This window comes from Portunus trituberculatus, chromosome 14, assembly GCF_017591435.1.
Source record: "Portunus trituberculatus isolate SZX2019 chromosome 14, ASM1759143v1, whole genome shotgun sequence".
Lineage (NCBI taxonomy): Eukaryota > Metazoa > Arthropoda > Malacostraca > Decapoda > Portunidae > Portunus > Portunus trituberculatus.
This window is the reverse complement of record NC_059268.1, coordinates 11,127,269-11,144,810: the sequence shown is the minus strand read 5'-3', so window position 1 is coordinate 11,144,810 and position 17,542 is coordinate 11,127,269. Positions and strand designations below refer to the sequence as shown.

The 17,542-nt window shown below is 37.9% G+C and overlaps 1 protein-coding gene across 1 annotated transcript in view; it reads right to left on the bottom strand.

Moving 5' to 3' along the window:
- Positions 1-2,167: 2,167 nt before the first annotated feature.
- Positions 2,168-17,542, bottom strand: part of LOC123503485 — a 182,411-nt gene continuing 167,036 nt past the window's right edge. Inside the window, 5 exon segments of the mRNA XM_045253308.1 lie at positions 2,168-7,805; positions 9,951-10,215; positions 13,238-13,419; positions 15,663-15,872; positions 16,620-16,836. Of these exon segments, the coding sequence (XP_045109243.1) occupies positions 4,648-7,805; positions 9,951-10,215; positions 13,238-13,419; positions 15,663-15,872; positions 16,620-16,836 (4,032 nt within the window). The 3' untranslated portion in view covers positions 2,168-4,647.

Genomic DNA, 17,542 nt, shown 5'->3' with positions numbered 1-17,542 from the left:
AAGTGCACAGTGTTGGTATGGGTCTAGCAGATGAGCTCCTGCATTGATGACAAAAGACAAGGTAATACACACATGCACATATCTATTGACTCAACACAACCTTCCAGACAACTATCCCCTCTTCTTCAATGACACTCAGCTGTTCCCATCTTCTACACTGAATATTTTCAGTCTATTCTTTACTCATAATCTAAACTGGAAACTTAACTTCTCATCTCTTGCTAAGACAGCTTCTATGAAGTTAAGTGTTCTGTGGCATCTCCACCAGTTTTCTTACCCCTCCAACTGCTAACTTTGTACAAGGGCCTTATCTGTCCTTGTATGGAATACTCTTTGGATGTTTTGGGGCATTCCACTCAGTTTTATTAGATAGGGTAGAATCAAAGGCTTTTTGTCTCACCATCTCCCCAACTCTGACTGACTGTCATCAGCCTCTTTCTCACCACCAGAATGTTGCTTCTCTTGCTATCTTTTATAATTATTTTCATGCTAGCTGCTCTTCTGATCTTGCTAACTGCATGCTTCCCCTACTCACTGCACAAGGCTATTTTCTTCCTCTCACCCCTATTCTGTCCAACTCTCTAATGCAAAAGTTAACCAGTACTCTCAATCATTCACACTTCTCTGCTTCCTTCTGTATTTCCATTTTCCTTCGACTTGATAATTATCTTTTACGAGAGAGGTTTCAAGACATTTGTTCCAGACTTTAGGTTAACTCAATTAATCTCTGGCAATCAAGTGGACCTTTCTTTTTTTTTTATTCACACACAGATCAGGTGGTGAAAGGCTCAAGTCCTTAAGCTGTAAAATTTTTAGTTAATCCTCTCACTGCTTTCATCGCTGTCGCTGTCGCCGCCGCCACCACCAGCACCACCACCTTTTTTAATTTTTATTTATACCATGTGGGCTTTTCATTGGAATTTATGGGCTAAAGGGAATACTTTTTTGGGTACCCTTCCTATCCCAAAGCCCATCTGCTAGGAAACCATTGCCTAAAGTGAGGAAGCCCAACCCACACTGACTATGGACAGGATTCGAACCCGTGCGCTTGGAGACCCCTCGGACCCCAAAGCACGCATGGTTCTACTGTACCATGGTGACCTTCCTTGTCATCTGCAAACTCTACTAATATAATCTTATTGCTTTCAATAGTAATATTAAATATCTCAAAATGTTTAAAATTCAACAATGTTAATGTGCTGTAAATATATATATATATATATATATATATATATATATATATATATATATATATATATATATATATATATATATATATATATATATATATATATATATATATATATATATATATATATATATATATATATATATATATATATATATATATAATATATATATATATATATATATATATATATATATATATATATATATATATATATGGATGGATGAGGAAGATTAGGTATCAATAAGAAAAGCAGTGTGGAGGAGGAGGAGAAAGAGTACAGAGTTTAGCTATATTTACTATGTGAATGGAGAGAGAAGAAAAAAAAAAAAAAAAAAAAAAAAAAGGAAAACAGGAACACACACACACATAGATACACTAAGGAAGGTGTTGGAGAGGGAGATAACATGGTGATCCTCTGATCATGAGAGACAGGGCATGGATTAGGTGAGGCTGGAAGGTCAAGTGGGTGGAGCCTTAGTTTTTGAGGTGATTGAAGCCTTCATCTGGTGTGTAGCTACCAGGCATTGCTACTGAAAAATTATATATCCAGGATTGGCAAGGAGTCAAGTGGTGGCATCTGTACAAGGATGGTGCAGATGGGGAGAGGGAGACACTACTATGATATGCATCAGAGGCAGCTTTAGCCAATGACAGCTGCCATGAAAAAAGCTTGAGAGACATTACTTTTGTCAGAATTATAAGTAAGAAAACAGGTTCATTAAGTAAGGAGCTACCTGTATGTTCCCATTCAGATGCATGTAAAACAATTTGCATGTTTTCCACACAGGTGGAAGATCCCGAATCTGTGCCGAATTGTAGTTGGACAAAACTGGAAAACAACAGTTGTGTCGCCTTCATTGACTTACATTCTATTGCACCATTGTGGTTTTGTCCATGCGAGTTCACCCTTATTATTATTATTATTATTATTTATTCATTTTTTTATAAAAAATTTAAGCATAATAATAATTCTTCAACTTTTCAATGTTTATTTTATGAATATATATTTGAACAGTCTTCAGACCTTCTGTTTATATATTTATGCATCATCCCTTATTTACTACATAATTAGGCCATATCACATCCTAAGACTTATAATACAGAACTCCCTTGATCTGTTATTCATTTACTGTGAGCATAATATCAGAATACATTTTTTTCAAGCTCAGTTTTATTTAGTCCTCTTTTGTATAACATGTGCAATACTAGTTTCTGTTTCAGTTTTCAAACTTCAAATTAATTCTATTCACAAGATATTGATGCCTATTCTTTTTTAATATTTTTTTCTCAATGCTCTTCAACCTCCATCTGTTCCCTCATCATTCTTAATAGCAACCTCAAGTGGTCTATAATTTGCCAGCTGATTTATCCTTAAAAACCTTATAAGGTTAAAATCATAATGGAAGCATTCAGATAGATTCACTAAAAGAAATTCATACAAAATTTAAGATGTTACAACTTAACATCACCATTAAAAATTTCTGTGGGAAACTGGCATACAAAGCAGCTGCCAGGTTATAGATGGTAGGCAGGCACGGACACATGTACCTATCAGTGCAGGTCTGCAACTAAACAAAATACGTAGGTAATTAGCTGGAATTAGACATGGAATGTCTGCCAGAATGACAGATGTATGAGGAGACCGAATTGGGTGTTGGTTGGGAATAAAAATAATAATAATATTAACAATGATGATGATGATGATGATGATGATGACAATAATAATAATAATAATAATAATAATAATAATAATAATAATAATAATAATAATAATAATAATAATAATAATAACAATAATAATAATAATAATATTAATAAAGTTGGTAGGTATGGGGTGGGGGGAATATGGAGAATGGGCAATTGTTGGTTGGCTGCTGGTTGGAACTAGACTCACTCCCCTCTTGCCAGCCAGATTGATATCTGTTTTGTTTCAGGATTGTGAATTTGCCAGATGTGGATCCTCATCTGTTTCAACCACTTGTCATGATGGATTGTTATGATTTAATTAAGCTAATTACCATCACTGTTAATCTATCTGTTGCAATGATAGTTCTGACAACAAAGCCATACTGTTTCACAAAAGCATCATAGTTTTGATACTCATATTTTTCACTGTACCAACCAGTATTCCAATACTTATATTCTACTATCACCTGGAAATTTTTAACTGAAACTATTCATAGTTTAGAAATAGATACACTGTCATTTTATCGTATCTGAGTGTGGAGTTAAAATTTGCTGCCCTAAAGAACAATTGTATACAAATATTTCCATATATACATGGCAAAAACTATAGTTTTTAATGATATGATTAAAACAATATGATTTTCATGATGATGTGGTTGTTTTCTTGGAGGGACTGTAAAGACCTAACTTTACGGTAATTTCCTTGGGTTGGCGTGGTACATTTCTAGTTGGAAAAGGATTAAAGGTGATTGGTTGAGTTGGACTTAATATGGTGACATTTTCATCTTTCTTACTGATAGATTTTTTCTCAGATGAGAGGCTTTTCATATATGGAGGAGAAACCTGCTTGTTGGACTTTGTTCCCAAGACTTTGGTGCTGCTACCTGGGCTTGCAGCTCCATCATGGGGCTCAGTGGTGGTGGGTGTCATGTCAGAGGGTGAAGTCCTGCGAGATTCAGGGTCAATACATGATTCACGCTCACTCTTCTCCCTCAGTAATTTGATAAAGGTAGAAAGTCCAGATTGTTTTTCTGGTTCCTTTGGTGATACTGATTCTCCATCAGTGGTCTTTGGTAGGGCATAGTTTTTCCCCAATGTGGCACTTTCAAGTGATTTTTGCTTTAATATTCTTTCAATAATTTCTGTGTTTTCTTTAACAAGCTCTTGAAGAGCTACTTCACTGTTTCTTCTCTTTGGCATTGTTTTCCTGTCTTCATCTTTGTTTTTCCTACAATGTTTTGAGCTTTGCTCTATGAGGAAACAGAAAACATCAGGGTCCATTGAAACATCAGCATCTAGACTGAGTGATTTTACACCTCTCCACAGTCTCTGTCGGATTGCTTCAGAACTCAGATCTTTGCCATTGAAGAAATCTGTCTCGGTCTCAGCATCATTATCATTATCTTCAGAATAATGAACATCTTTTCCTTCACTAATCTCACTGCAAAATACCTCACCTTCCTCATATTCACTAGTGGTAAAAAGAGAAAGTCTGCCTTCAAGAGAAGCTGATAATGAGGAGTCCCTTTCTAGAGGTCCAACAGGGTAAGTGACTTGTTCTTCCCAAGTAAGTATTGTGGAGGACTGATTGGTGCTGATCTCTTCTTTCTCTGCTTTTCTCTCCCACATCTTTTCTTTGGTACCATTCTCATTTTTCTTTATCTCTTTCTTCAATTCACCATCTCCACTCCACTCTTTCACATCACTATCTTTGTGCTCCTGTATGTGCTCTTCCTCTTCTTTCTTTTCCTCCACTTTCTCTTCTTCCTTCACTTCCTCCTTTTTTTTCTTCTCTTTCTCCTCTTCCTCCTTTTCTTTCTTCTCTTCCTTTTCTTTCTTCTCTTTCTCCTCCTCCTCCTCCTTTTCTTTCTTCTCCTCCTCCTCCTCCACCTCAGTTTCTTTCTTCTTTCCTCCTCCTCCTCCTCCTCCTCCTCCTCCTCCTCTTCCACATGCTGAGATGTCTTTGGTTGCCATGAGAAATCTGACTGTGATCTGATAAAGAACAATCCACCTTTATCAGTCATTGTCTGTGGTTCCTCAGGTGTTTTACTATCATATACTGTTGCTGATGGTGATCTTTTTGTACTAGTTCCAAGAATGGCTGAAATTCTTTCCTCGAGTGTAGGTAATGGAGGAAGAACTCTTTCTACAGTGAAATCATCCAATGGAGTTTTAATTTCAGTCATTTCAGTGCATGCCTCTATTAATGTTGCATGACAATTTTCTTGCAAGGTAACTTTCATTTGGTTATTAGAAGATTCCAGATCTGGGATGTCATCACTAATAACATTTGCCAAAGTTTCTTGAGACAACAGATTTAAAGGAAGAGAACCTCTCAGATTAGAGCCAGCCAGAGAACAGCAAATATCCTGGCTAGTCAGTAAGGAGAATGTTACAGTTGTGTCAGTGGTTGGTGTTGTTTTAAGAGGAGAAACAGTACCTACTGTAAAACATAGTGTGGATATTCCATCCGTAAGTGAAGAGGAAGATATAGGCTCACCATCTGTTTGATTTTTTGGTGAAGAAACTGAATCAACTACTGAAAGTTTGACGGATGAAAAATTTTCACTTGAAAATAGTGAAGAGGGTTCCTCATTTGATATTGAAGCTGGCGTATCAAATTTGAAATTCTGTCCATATTTTTCTTTGTCAACCATAAGTAAAGACACTACATCATCTCTTTCCACAGGAGAAATTTTGAAACTTGTATTCAGCTGCTTTCTAAACTCTGATAGTTCATTCTGAAAACCCACATGGCTGAATTCTGATATTCTTGCCTCTGGGTGGACAGGTGAAAGTGATGGCAGCCTTGGGGATGACCCACTAGGTGTTGTAGGACTTACACAAGTCACAGTGCTTAAACCAATGAGAGTTAGTGGCTCAATACTGCTTCCCTCCTTCTCCAGGATTAGCTCTGATTCACCAACAGTGAGCTCTGGAGACTCCCTCTTGCTCGGCACTGACAGCTCAGAATGTGACTCAACTTGTGCAGGTGAGAGTGTAGTATTTGTAATGTTAAAGACTGAAGAAAATACAGGTAACACTTCCATACCCGGTGACATACTAACAATCCTATTTTGATCCTCACAGATGGTGTTTGTCATTATAGATTTACTGCAGCTTGCAGCTGGTGAGAAATTTACATCTTTGCAAACACTCATGCACATAACAGAAAGCCAAGAACTAGTACCAGAAATTGTAGTTAGTATACTTTTAACTGGAGATTCCGACTTAGATGTTTCTAAAATTAATTCATTTTCTTCTACTGGTGATTCAGCAGTAGGTAATGTGTCTGATGCTAGTTCATTTCCATTTACTATTGAAGGATCAGCAGCAGCTTTAGTTTCTACAAGAGGTTCATCATACATTTTATTTTGGTCAAAATTTCCCACTGCTGAAAAACATGTCAACTGCTCATCAGTCTTATTAAGGCACAAATATCCTGATTCTGGTACAGACACCTCTGGAGTTAATGGCTCAGATTCTTCATCACTTTTTACTTCCAACTTATTATTTAATAAAGTAAAATCTGGAAACTCTATACTATCATTTGTTGAGCATTTGAAAATGGAAATCTCATCATTGTTTTCAGTCACAGTATCTCTGTTCATTGTTTCTTTAGATTTTACAATACTTTCACAATCTCCGTCTTGGATGGTAACCTGCCCAAAAATTTCGCGAATTCTTTCTTCAAGATTGAGATCACTCTTAGTCACACAACTTTCACCTTCACTAACAGTAATCAACTGATCCATAGAGAGTGAGGGATGAATATGTGTCTTAATTTCATTTTCTTCTGGCAAATCAATCACTTCAAGGTTTTCTTCTGTAATTTCATCAAATTCTTTCAGAGAGGTTACTGTTCCAGAATAGCCCTCATATATTTCAAAAACATTACTTTTGTCATCTTCAACTGTGATCTTTGGAGACTTGGGTGGAATAAGAGATACCTCCATCATGATGTCAGAGGAGGAAATTGGAGGTAATCCTGCAAGTGACCACTTTACAGAACCTGTATGACTCTCAGTCTCTATTGGTGACACTGTTGAGGATCTGGTAGGTGATTTGGGGGCCTTGTTGATGGGAGAGTCTCTTGGTGATGGTGATGAGGAGAAAGTAAGTGACTTGGAAGGTGAGGTGCATGGAGAAGCCTTTGTGGTTAAAGAAGGTTCATGAATCACTTCTGGAGAAGGTATTCTAAAAATAGGACTATCCACTGGTGAACGTTCAGGTGTAACATTGTGCAAGCTACTAGAAGGAGAGCAACTTCTTTCAGTTTTGGGGCAAATAACACTACTATTTTTAGCAGTTGGTTCAGAAGAGTTCTTCATGAAACTGACATCACTTGGAAATGGTATTCTAGCAATAATTTCAGCTGCTGTTAAATTTTTCCTGGCAAGAAGATCCTCCAGAGGGATTCCTGCTTTTAAGTCCCACATAGGAGCCTCATTTTCTTGTTCCTTGGACACTTTCATTACAGATGAACCCTGGAGAGTATCATCACTTTTAGTTGTCTCTGTTGTTGTGGTGGTTTTCAACAAAAGTTCATTTTCTGAATGGAGTTGGTCATTTTTCAGTTTCTGAGTGTTTGGTTGATTTTGATTGACGTCCTTAGTTTGTGATTCTACACTGTTTGTGCCTAAAGTTGAGTCACTACACACTTCTGGTCCCTGCTTATCTGAGGTTGAGGAAATGTAAGACACTGGTTTGAGGTTTTGATCTTTCTTTGCTTGTGTTGAAGCAGTGACCTCAACCTCTGAGGGTGCACTGCTGTCTTCTTTAACAGTCTCAAGGCGTGGGGAGGTGGTGGCAGGGCGAGGCTCAGTTGTTGAATCAGGATCAAGGTCACTTAGTTTGTCCTCTTCATCATCGTCACATAATTCAGTAGATGTGCTGCTGCCACTGTCACCCTCACCTTCATCATCCTCTGGAAACAAGCAGAATAAAAACTTGTAATAAAGAACAAAGAACATTCCAAAAGCCGATATAACTGCACAATTTTGCATAATATTTCATGTATCACATAAAGAATTACTTTTATAAATACAGATGTATTTATGATGTAATACCATTATGATCTGTAGCTTAACCCCTTCAATACTGTGACAAATTTTTATCATGAGTTCTGGGTATGAATAGATGATCCTATTGATATTGGGAAGGGTTCATGGAGGTCAGATGATTAATGGCCTGAGTCTTTACTATTTTAATAACCACACAAGTTTCTGAAGCTGTAGGAAATCACCAAATAGTGAGCAGAATGAATGTGGAAATACATCATGGTACTGAAGGGGTTAAAGAAAGTGAAAACATTTTTAACTGTTTAAAAAGCTCTTCCACTCCCAAGACATTACTAGTCATATATATATATATATATATATATATAGTGATTTGCAGAATTTTTAAAATAATACCTCAAATACTGTAAGGGTTAGCAAAACTATTCATGAAAATAATGAATGAAATACACAAGTGGGAAATAGAATGTATGCCACTCAGCATGTGCATGATATGCTGACATTCATGTAATGACCACATTGGAAGCTTGTGTAGTGCCGGAGACAATAATATCAAGTTTTTAGTTATTAAGGTCATAATTATAGAGGTAGCGACGCACATGTGGATATCAGACATACAGACATATAGAATGTCTTGAGATGGTCCAAGGGAAAGAGATAGTAGCCAGCTCATGAATTAAAAACATTAAATTTACTCGCTATGTAATCAGAAGTTTTAACAAATTTTTCACTTCAGTCAGCAAAGGGAGAGCTGAGCTGTTCAGAAAAGTTTCTTTCAGTAATGTAATCTCATTAGTAATGTCAATCAAATCCTCTGTAATTACTCTGCACCAGTCCTACTGTGACGACTACTAATAATTTTGAAATCGTGAGTGTAGCTGTGATGTTTTTCCCACAGTACCCTCCCATTCTTCATCCTAACAGGTCAGTGGCTCCTCACTCCCATAAAACTTAATGCAACTTTTATATGAACCATAGTGTTTATACATATATATCATTTAATTACTTATACAGTACCCTCTCGTTCTTCATCCTAGCAGATAGAGATGGATACCCTCTCTCCCAGTCCACATGTGTGTGTGTGTGTGTGTATTTTTGATAGGATATTCTTTTATGGAAATAGATTCAAGTGAAATTATTAGTTGGCAGCGGTGTTGGGTAAAGTGAAGGTGGGTATTGTCACCCACTCCCCCCTCTCAAAACGGTGTAACGAGGCCCCCAAAGACAATGTTAAGTGTGTTTGCTTGAGGAAGTGGCACCAATTGGTACATTTCTCCCCTTTATTAGTACATTGCGACCTCAAAGACGGAAAGTCGCGAGTAACGCCAAACTCAATTGTAAGGCTGTGTAATGAATTATATTATGTAATTTCCTTTTGTGCATTGTATTTTGTGGTGAGTGTGTATCCTCTCTCTGGTGAGGTGGACTGTAATTGACAATGAACATGATTGTGAGGAGAGAAAGTTCACTTAATATTCTTACATCAGTTATTGCAAAGTTTTGTGAATTTGTATTCAGTGTTAATCTTTCAAAATTAAAACCAGTGTCTTTGATAACAGCTACTGCTATAATTTTGTCAAAAATAAAATTTAGAAATCTTCATTGTTTTTTCTCTTAAAAATTCCCCTGCATTACACTTGTCCAGCTCTGTCATCACAATACAAGCTGAGAAGTAGCTGATGAAAAATCACTGACAAATAATATGCATCTGTTCTACCATTTATGTTCTGTCTATCCCATAATGGATATAAACTGCTTATGTCCCTCAAAATTAACAGTATAGTATTATTACAGTGTAATTTATATCAATATATGTTTTTAAGAAAAAAATAACTCCTTGTTTTATTCAGCTTCAAATCTTGAAGGCACTTGCTAAGGCAGGTGTTTGCAAAAGCTTCTATAGGTCTTGTATGTCTTCTTCATTCAAAAATATCTGATAGTCTTGTACTAGTTACTCAAATTAGTATTAGAAAGAAAATTTTTATTCTGTCATTAGATATAAATTACAATTTAAAGAATTTGCAACATGGTTCAATTAAAACCAAATTACTCACCTATTTCTACTGCCACATCCAACACTCCGCGGGGACTTGAATTCTCCAGAAGCTTGACCCCTGATGGGAGAGATGCTCGGCGATCCCTCCTGGGTGTATCCTTCCAGTGTAGGGTCTCCATTTTTTTCGGTCCTTCTGAGATAGGAGGGCATTTCAGGGTTTGGTAGTGGGCATGAGGGGGGATGCCTTGGCTTGACATATGCTGCTTTGACGGCTGCTGAGGCACTGGCCGATTACTGCTTGAATCACTCAGCTTACGTTCAACCTGTAAATTTCATAATACATACATACATATACAGTCAATTCTCATTTAACGTGAGTTTAAATAATGTGATTTTAATTTATCATAATTTGATGTTAAAGGAGATACGATTAAATAATGTGATTTATTCAATTTAACGCAAGTTAACTGAGCTCGATGACGTCACATGCACCCATGCTGCTTTTGGGGTTCAGTATTGAGACAGTGGTTGGTGGCAATGGAGGCTCAAAAATCAAACCTCGGACATCTTCGCAGATGTACATAAAGTGATGATAGTATACATCACAAAACAACTCTTTCTTTCAAGGTATCAATATATAATAGGTCATACTTACTGGTAATTCCCATAGAATGACACCAGTAAGGAAGAATTTGGCAAGTGACCATGCACCACACATTGTATGAACCAAAACAAATGCGGTCAGTGTCGGTGATCGATCTTGATCTTGATACAGGCAAGCTTCACTGTGGTATTTGGTGTGATGTCATTACTCCTCTAGGTAAGACACACTTTCATACAAGTTAAATTGCACCTATCTTTTAACAAACTTACCTTGCGTACATATAAAACAAAATGATGATTAAAGAATTATGATTATTAGCCCTGTTGACTCTCTCACAATCACTGCTAATGCCATATGCCAAGTATATATTTACATCTCACGAGTCACAGCAGGATTGGTGTGTAGCCAACTAGCAAAGATCAAAGTTTTTAAATGCAAAATATTGGGATCTAATAATGATCTAAATGCATGCGAGTCTTCAAATATCAGGTGAAATCCTTCATTTCATATTCAGAGACTAGATCTGCTCATTTATCTTTTTTTTTTCATTTCAATGTCTGCCAAAAGTGGGTGCTTTTTATGAGCACATGCGTCTTATGAGCCATCAAATACGGTACCTTCGCTGCGAAGCTGAACCAAGACCGATGTCTTCGTCATTATCTTTGCATAAATTTCATTTAAATAACTATTATAATCAGTTTTTTTAATGAACTAATTGACTACAGAAACATAGAAATATATAGGTTATCATTCAAAAAGCCTACTTTACAAAAATTGTGATTGGAACAGAACACGGGTGGAATCCACAAAACAACAACATCACCGCCACCAGCATCATTCATTGCATCTCCATATCCCAAGTTTTCTATCTGAATTCTACTAAGCTTACAATCAGCTGCATGTCTTTATCACTTGATTTGCTCCCATTTACATAGATAGCTGGTGGAATGTCTTCTTCCCATAGCTTGCACAGTTGAAGCAGATGGCAATTCTCTCTCATGTTAAGGCCACTCTATAAAGCCATCTGTGCTTTTATTTAGAAACACTTTTTCCTGGCTCACCAAATCTATTAATAAATCATGCTCAGCAGCAGTAATAGGTCATAGTCACCATGATACCCAGGTTCTAGGTGGTTACACCAAAGATGTGCTTGGGTGGTGATATGGGCCCTAATATGACTACCACTATAAATAAAATTGCCTGCGCCACTAAAGGGTGGAAGTTTAACAGCGCTTCCAATACTCTTCAAGTTACCTACAGGTGCTATAGGCCAGGACATATATTGTTGCGGCGGCGCAGGGGTAGGGGGGTAGCGAAGTTAGCATTTGCAGCACTGGTACGTTGGCACCACTGCCCATGGTGCAAGAAGGGATACCAGATGTGCAGCCGGAAGCAGGTGGATAAACCAACTGTGATTGGCTCATGGGTGAGCCAATCAGAGCAGAGTGACGAAAAGGGGGTGTGTTTAAGCCAGCCGCAGCCTGGCTCGCTCTCTCTCATCTCCCATCAGTTCTTCTTGTGGCCCCTGCGCTCTCTCGATGTGCCCTCTTGTCATTGCAGTGTGTCCTATCCACCGTTCACTCGTCGTGTGTGACACCTTGTACTCACTCTCGTCGTATGTGACACCTTGAACTCAGTACTGCATTGTATTACACCCCAGTAAACTGAAGGAGTTGTGCTATGTGTTTCCTGTTAGCCTCTCCCTCAGCCAGTTGTGCTGCCGGTTGTCAGAATAACAATCTTGTGCATTCTGTCTGTAGTTTTTCATTTATAAACTTACATTAACAACAAAGGCTTATTAGAGGTGAAAATATTTGGTAATCAAATGGCCGAACATTTGGTCATGTACAAAGCTCTGTCCTCTCCCTTCTCGCAGCCACTGTCGTGTGCGAAATTTTCCCTCCATGCGAAAATATCCCCTGGGTTTCATTCCCCTCTGTTATCTTTGCTCAAACTTGTAGACAGAAGGATCTATGGGACTGATATTCTAGCCAGAGTAAGTACGATCATCAGTTGTCATTATGAGCGTATATAACACATTGTCAGTAGTCTTATAATGTATTATTTATTTAATGTTTGAAGCCTCCAAATAGCTGTGACAGGCACAGTTCCACACGACACTGACATGCCATCAAGCACTCACTTTTTAAAATAAATACAGCGAGTTTCACATTTCTTTTGGTAAGCTATAGAAAAGAATAATTCAAGCTAAGATACTACTGCTTTTATTTCTAGTTAATTTGATGACATAGTACTTATCTGTATTAAACCCTAACTCTATCCATAATCTGTTGTTCCACTCACACACTCATAATCTACATTTAATTTTTTGTAACAACTTGAATATATTCTTTCATAGATTCTGGTTCTCTTTATTTTACATAATGTATTATGTAACTGGCTTTAGTAACATTTCACTCAAATAGGTAAAAAATGGTACTAGTCTCATTTTCCTTTCCTTAAGAAAATCTTTCAATATTCTATCACATATTCTTAAACTATTCCATTATGTTGTGATTTTCAGATAAGCCTTTGGTGGAGACCTCTGTTAAATAATTTTTAAAATCAAGATAAATACAATCCACATATTCAACCTTATCCTAGCCATCTTTTTTCATAATCTTTTTGATATTACAAATAATATCAAATGTAATTTCTGATATTACAGTCACATAATATCAACTAATTCAAAGTGACTTCAACTTTTCAATACAAAAAAGAAAGGATGACACCACACTTACTTTCTTTTTGGGCTTCATAACAGGAATAACACCCTGTGGCACCACTCGTTTGGTTTTGGAGGTTAATGCTTTCTTGCCTCGCAGTAGATGGTTCATGGTAAGTGGTGTGCCCCGCTGTCCACTGCCACCTGTGCCAACCATTCCTGCACTGCCTAGGGTGGAGCTCACCCGCTGCTGGGAAGCTGAAGAGTAAGGTACAACTACAGGCTTGTGCTTGTTCTTCAGAGAAAACAAGAACAGTATGCAAGAATAATGCTTAAATAGCTCATAACAGCCATCAAATCCTAATACAGTGGAGACACAATACTCGAATGTCTTAATTGTCAAGCTTTTCAATACTTGAACACAAAAGTTTGATTTGATACTCAAAAAAACACCTGATAGTTGAACGTCTACAGAATAACATTCTTGTGCATTTTGCCTGTAGTTTTTCATTTGTAAACTTATATTAACACCAAAGGCTCATTAGTGGTTGTAAATAAAGCTCTGGCCTCTCCCTCCCTGCCGCCACTATTGTCCCGTTCTGATACCAGTATTACCAGTAATACTGAAAGAAAATGCCAGTTTATTGGTATATCGAATACCGCTGCGCATTCTTAGTCCTGCTGAAGTCTTGAGAAAAACATTCTTCTGCGTTCTGTAGGTAGTTTTCATTTAGAAACTTACAATGGCACCAAAGAGGCTTACTAATGGAGAAAATAAGGAATCTAGTGAAAGTGCAAGTGTTAGTGAGCCACATCCCTCCACTAGTGGGTTCACAGGAATCACACCAGACGTTTTCATGGATGGTGACTTGTCCTCGGATGACCTCCCTCCTCCTCCCAACTCTTCTCCCCTTCTCTTCTACATTATCCATCACCAGCCTTGACTTATGGTATGTGCAAATCAAAATTAAAAAAAAATTACATTGAAATTTTCATAAATTTGAGGTTTGGTAAGATTAGAATGAATGATCTGATTTATATTTGAACTTTTTGATACTCGAACAGCCATTTGGAATGAATTAAGTTCGAGTATTGAGTCTCCACTATATTTTCCTTTTACACCTCTCATTTATTATCATTACTTTTTTTCATATCTTCTCCCTTCATTGATCATAACTTATTGGATATTGCAAAAAAATGTAGACTTCTTGTAATAAAGCTGCTATTTTTTTTTTCCCCAGTGAATCTCCCAATAAAAAAATACAGTGGAAACTCAATACTAACTTAATTTGTTCCAAATGGCTGTTAGAGTATCAAAAAGTTTGACTATTGATACTTATAGATCAGGCAATTCGTTCTAATCTTAGCAAAACCTCAAGATTATAAAAATTTCAATGTATTTTTTTTTTACAATTTTTATCTGTACATACAGTAAGCGAAGGCTGGCGATGAATAACTTAGAAGAAGAGGGGAGAAGGGTGGAGAGGAGTCATCATCCATGAAAACATCTTTGTAAAGTTTCTTCTGGTGTGATTCCTGTAAATCCACTAATGGAGGGCTGTGGCTCACTAACACTTACACTCTCACCAGATTCCTTGATTTCACCACTATATAATAAGTCTCTTTGGTGCCATCTTAAGTTACTAAAAGAAAAACTACCAACAGAATGCAGAAGAATGTGGTTTTTTCTCAAGACTGCGGCAGGACTAAAGATGCACACCGACATTAGTATTGTGCTATTACAGTAATACCAGTATTACCGGTAATACAGTATCAGAACCGTACAGTGGCTGCTGCAGGAATGGAGATGACAGAGCTTTGTTTACAATCAAATGTGCGGCCGTTTGATTACCAGATATTTTTACCACTAATAAACCTTGGTGTTAATGTAAGTTTTAAATGAAAACTTACAGATAGAATGCAGGAGGATGTTATTCTGATGACCAGGGCAACACAAGTCACAATTGGCGGAGTGGAACGAGGATGCCAGGGAGCCTTTGTTTATAACCACTGGTGTGGACGTTCGACTATAAGGTATTTTTTTCGAGTATTAAATCAAACTTTTGCATTCGAGTATTTAGATGTTTGAGTATTGAGTGTCCACTATATTTAAAAGTTATCAAGTTTTCATTGAAACACCAATTCACATTCATTTATAACTGAACATAACCTATTTCTAACTCATGGCTACTGACTGTCTCCCAGTAACATGGACACCATTCTTGCTTTAATTTTATATCAGTATTCTGTTACACATAATTTTCCAGCTATCACTATCAAGGTATAAAATTCTTTGAGCAACTGTAGCTATTTGTATGATGCTGTAAAGATAGTTTGAATGAGTATCTGAGAATCTTTGTGAGCTTACGGCATAAATATGGTTATTTTTGTTAAAAACTTTTGATACTCATAATAATATAAGGGTAGGTCCTCCTTCAGTCTTAACAGATATAGAGGTAGATAGTCAAAGCAGTGAAAGTATAGGCAGGATACAAACTGACCTGTAAGGATGATGTGAGCCTGCTTCTGTCTCTCTCTGAGGCGGGCATATTGCTTCTTGAGAGCAGAGATGTCCAGGTTGGGGCGAGAGATTTCCCTTCCTTCATGGGCAACACGAGGGGGTGGGGTGGACACAGCAGGGAAACCACCAGCTGGGGACATGATAGGGCCAACTCCCCCAACAGGCGATGAACCACGGTTAATTTCAGCAGCTGGGAACGAGAAGAGGGGGAAGCATAAATCAGTGGTAAAAAAAGATGGAGGTGTGGATAGGGGCATGGTGTACTGTATATGGGAGTGAAATTATGAGTGATGAAAAGAGATACTGTGACATAATTTGTCAAGTATAAGAGAGAGAGAGAGAGAGAGAGAGAGAGAGAGAGAGAGAGAGAGAGAGAGAGAGAGAGAGAGAGAGAGAGAGAGAGAGAGAGAGAGAGAGAGAGAGAGATTAGGAGTGATGAAAAGAGATACTGTGATATAATTTGTCAAGTATAAGAGAGAGAGAGAGAGAGAGAGAGAGAGAGAGAGAGAGAGAGAGAGAGAGAGAGAGAGAGAGAGAGAGAGAGAGAGAGAGAGAGAGAGAGAGAGAGAGAGAGAGAGAGACATTAGAGTGATGGAAAGAGATACTGTGACATAATTTGTCAAGTATAAGAGAGAGAGAGAGAGAGAGAGAGAGAGAGAGAGAGAGAGAGAGAGAGAGAGCAATAGTCTTCAGAAAGGGGAAAAAAAAAAAAAAACTGCATCTGTGGCCGTTAATATGTAGTACTAGTACAGATAGAGATTTTAACAGATTTACCTGAAATTGCAATACACCACTTTCCTATCCCACAAGAAGTAGGTATCCTGGACAAATAACAATAGGCTACAACCTTACCTCCGATAGATATTGTACTACTATACCTATACATACATGTAATATTTCTTGCTGAATACACACACAAAAGAAAAAAATGACTAACTCTTCCTGAAGATGCCAGACAGACCAAAAGCAGTGGCAACAGCAATGGTCTGGTTGTCCTCATCATTCTCATCATCGTCGTCGTCAGAATAGAAGAGTCGAAGTCCCCGCTTGGCCACAGACGACACTGATTGTGTCCAAGGTGTAATGTTGTAGGTGTACTTGTCCCGCAGATCAGCCAGGCCAGGGAAGGGGAAGGGTGCCATGCCTACCACTGTCTGTGTTGGGCAGTGCAGCATTATTATTAGTAATTGTAGGTGCCATAGTGCTGCGGTGAAGCTAGATTTACGTTTTATTATTTCTGCGGGAAAGACAATTATAATGCTCAATAGAAAAAAAAAAAAAAAAAAGGAGGGCTGTTGCCGGCAGTAATGACGTCATTGTAACAGTGTTTGGCCTGTCGTAAGATGTGAGTCAAGTCGTACGTTAATGCGGCGTTATCGCACGATGTTGTAAGATGTCCTTGTTGTCACATGACATTGTAGATGCATTACGACAATCGAGTGCTGCATTCGACTGTCGGGAAGGGAGTCAAGACAAGCAAAGCCATTTCATCGGCCTTACGGTGACGTACGATGACGTCATAGAGAGAGGTACAATGTCGTACGTGCTACTAACGACATCGTTCGACATCGAACGAGTAAAAAAATCGTTAGAATACTGAGTTACGACTGGTCTTTGAACATACGTTTCGCAGTAACGCACAAAAACGTTGTAGCTAGAATCGTCGTGACCAGTGTGACCGCTCGTGTGTTGTCACAAAAAAAAAAAAAAAAAAAAAAATTAGCGCCAGTTCACACCGTGCTCTCAAGATGGTTTACCCACCAAGACGATGGGACACAGGAAGGGCATGATGGGTATGATGTCCCAGACATCGCAGGCCCATTGGAGTATGGAGGGGCCGCCTCCGACACCAGGAGCAAA